The 3,476-nt window shown below is 38.0% G+C and overlaps 1 protein-coding gene across 1 annotated transcript in view; it reads left to right on the plus strand.

The window, feature by feature from the left end:
- CHCHD4 (coiled-coil-helix-coiled-coil-helix domain containing 4) overlaps positions 1 to 3,476 on the plus strand; it is a gene marked incomplete at its 5' end in the record, with an annotated part of 7,866 nt that overhangs the window by 3,406 nt on the left and 984 nt on the right. The window contains one exon of the mRNA XM_009070164.1: positions 3,314 to 3,476. This exon is cut by the window's right edge and continues 984 nt beyond it. Coding sequence (XP_009068412.1) covers positions 3,314 to 3,476 — 163 coding nt within the window. The remainder of the gene's footprint in view (positions 1 to 3,313) is intronic.

Below are 3,476 nucleotides of genomic sequence, written 5' to 3' on the forward strand. Positions count from 1 at the left end.
TATTCTTATTTCTATCAATTTATTTTTCTGTTTTATCAGTTATGAGATTTTGGTAGGAAAAATGTTAATGACTCACTTTAAGCCAAAAACATCCAAAGAAAAAAGCCATGTGAAATGGAAAGACAGACAAACCAGGGTAAGTTCAAGTTAGCATTTCGTATTGCAGTATAGCTCACAGTTCACTCTATATGCTTTTTGACAGCTGTGGCTGATGGAATCAAATTAAGAATTCATTTGCAGCAGTTTTGAAATAGTATTCTTACTGTAAGGCTCATTTCTGGTCTTCTGTGTTGCAGATGGTGGAATTTAAACATGAAAGATCCCTAGCTTTCACTGAGATCTTTGCTGCCATCAGTTAGAAGAGTTTTATTTCATTAAGCTTATATGAAGGAGGCACTGATGAGTTTTATACATGAAAAGTAAGTTTTATTAGCATTACAGCTGTGACAGGAAAGTTGGCAAGAAGTACTTATGGAATTGGACCTAAACACAGGTTGTTGCTGTTCTTTCCCTTCTGTTTTTCCAGAATTGTTCTTGTCATCTTATTTTAGAGAGTTTTGAAGTGGTTTCTGCAGAGGACTGATGAAACAAAAGCCCTAGTTCTTTTAAGAAAGAACTTGATGAATGATCAGATGTACAGGACTGATCTTATGCCTGATGATGTCCCTTTAACTCCTGCATCCCATGTGTCTGTCATATTACATTGTGAATCATTGGCAGATAGACTTGTTACTGGAATGTTTGTCATATAGCAGGGAGGAAGCTTTCCTCAGAGCAACAGTGGGACTTGATTACAGCAAGTCCGAAGACAAGTGTTGACATGGACACAGATGGACCTGCCTCCATCCATGGTATTTACAGATTCCATGAGCCAGGAGATATTAGGTTGTGTGATGTCAGCAGTTCATTGCTAAGGCAAACCTTAATCTGCTCCGATGTAAACAGGGTTGTTTTTCCTCCCCAAGTGCAGGCTCAAGTAGATTATGACCCACTGGATCAGTGAGGTTCAGGCTGCATTGGAAAGAAGTTGAATTCAGTTTTACTTTAAAATAGTAATCCCATCTATTGCAGGCTTGTGATTCAGGGAGAGCAGTGGATGAGATCTGTTTCCCATTTAATTGTGTTCTAAGCCAGCTGATACACTCATTGATGTGTGGACTCTGCTGTGATTATGAATGAGGAAATGTTTGCCTTATTCATCTGTATTTTTGTTTTGTTTTTTAGACCGTGTTTTCTGTGCATAGAAATGTAAAACTGATGCTATTCCAGTGATCAAATAAGTGCAAGTCAACGCTCTTGTGATACACAGAATGTTGTGTATGGGATAACTCTTACATTGTTAAAATTTGCATGCTTACAAGGCATTTCTGGTTCTAAAAGGAGCAATCTCTTATAAGAGAATTATTGTTCAAGTAATTTTATTTGCTCTATTGTCTTTGGGAATATTTCAAAGCTCTTCATGTTTGTTTGGTTTTTTTTTTTGAAAGTATTAGAAAAATGTCTTTCACATGACTGGTTGATGTTAGTGCGAAAGAATATAGGACTTCAAAATCTAGTTTACGAAGCAAGTTGTATTTCTTCTACTGTGTTACCAACATCTTGGTGCTTTATGCCATCCTTGGCAATAAGGAATTTGTCACCAGCCACCCATTTTCTTGTCTCTCAAGTCTTGCTTTTCCTCCAGGCAGCTAGAGATGCTGTGAAGCACTGGACTAGGTATAACTTCTCAGTATAGTGATTATTACAGATATTTTACAAAATTATATTGCTGAATAAAGCACGATCTATGGAAAATGACAGTATTACTGTAGTTGACTGAATCATGCTAAGGAGGCTGTTAGTTTCTGTGGTGAAAAAGTGTCTGATCAACACCGAGATTTGACTGACTCAGTGTAATTTTCTGCTGAACTGCATTGGCTGAGCTAGAGTACATCGTTGATGAGTTGCAAATGAGAGTAAAATACTCATTTTAATACAACAATAAATGACTGAGCTGCTTCTGCTGTATCAGTCCACAGAATTCATGATATTGCAGCCTGGTGTCCAAGGAGTTGCACCTGGGAGTGAAAAATATGTCTATATATCATGATCCCACAGGACAAAGACAGTAGATAGGGTTATTGCATTCTGTGGCAGTAATTTAGGTAACATCAAGTTATATCAGGCCCCAAATAGAATTTCATGTTTGAATCAGAATTAATGCAGCTTTTTTTCTCTGCCAATGACATTTTCAGACCCCCTTCTAAAGGGAGAGTGCTTAAACTCTGGGTTTATTCACATGCTGTCAGCTTCTGCAGAAACTCAACCTGGAGATGAAGTTAGGAAGGTCTACTAGAAAGGAAGAGAGCAATCTGTTAAAAGAAGACGAAACCAGCTTGGATCATAGCACATTTCTTTTGTTCTGCATGGATGAATATACCTGCATGTATGTTCATACACGGTAGAGAAAGGAAGTGGAGATGTGTTGCCTTAGAGAAATTTATTACAGACTCCAGAAACCCACAGGACCAAGTTTGTTATATTGAATTTCTGAAACTCAGAGGAAGGGAGAACTCTGGCTTGCTGCTTGACCTTCGTTGTGCAGATCAGTTGATATCTCAAAGAACATATGTCCTAAAATCTTCATCTTGCTATTCCATCACTGAAGTATTTCTGTGATGAATTTAACTGTTCCAGAGCAGAAGTTTGCAGCTGTTCCAGTTTAGAATCTTAAGTGAGACTTAACTCCCCTTCAGCTGTGATCTAAAGTGCAGATTGATTTCTGGCAGCCAGACAGGCTGGCATGCTCTCACCGTTCCTTGGGTTCTGTGGCACATGACTTCATCTGTGTTTTACAAATACACTGATTTTAATGTTTGTAATTCTGGTCTTCCAGTTCAAATTTGAAGGGGGAAAGTTGTGGGTTAGTATTTCAGAGTTCTTTAAAAGCAAGCAGAAAAATCCATTCAATTTGATATAAAAGATTTCTAGTCTTAATTTAAATTCTTATTACTTGTATGACACAATTTTAATACTTGCTTGTTCCCTTGACAAAGTTTAGCACATGGATTGATTTGACTTCAATCTGTTTTGCAGTTTCCTTAGAATTTTCTCAGTGGTGTGTAGTCCAGGGAGAAAGACTTAATTCTGACATGGATAGAGAACTAATGTCATCATACAGATTAGAGAGACAGACAGTTTATCATCTTTGAAGCTACAGAACTAATATGGCATTGTTGGTACTTCATTTTACACCTGCAGCCTAGCAGCTGTCACTGAATGAAATCCATTTTTGGAAGGAATGCTTAACTTTTCTTCTCTCTTGTTTGTTCAGGATTGATACTGCCCAATGGAGATATCAATTGGAATTGCCCCTGTCTGGGTGGAATGGCTAGTGGTCCCTGTGGGGAACAGTTCAAGTCAGCCTTTTCTTGTTTCCACTATAGCACTGAAGAAATAAAGGGATCAGACTGTGTGGACCAGTTCCGTGCTATGCA

This window comes from Acanthisitta chloris, unplaced genomic scaffold (genome assembly GCF_000695815.1).
Source record: "Acanthisitta chloris isolate BGI_N310 unplaced genomic scaffold, ASM69581v1 scaffold19202, whole genome shotgun sequence".
Lineage (NCBI taxonomy): Eukaryota > Metazoa > Chordata > Aves > Passeriformes > Acanthisittidae > Acanthisitta > Acanthisitta chloris.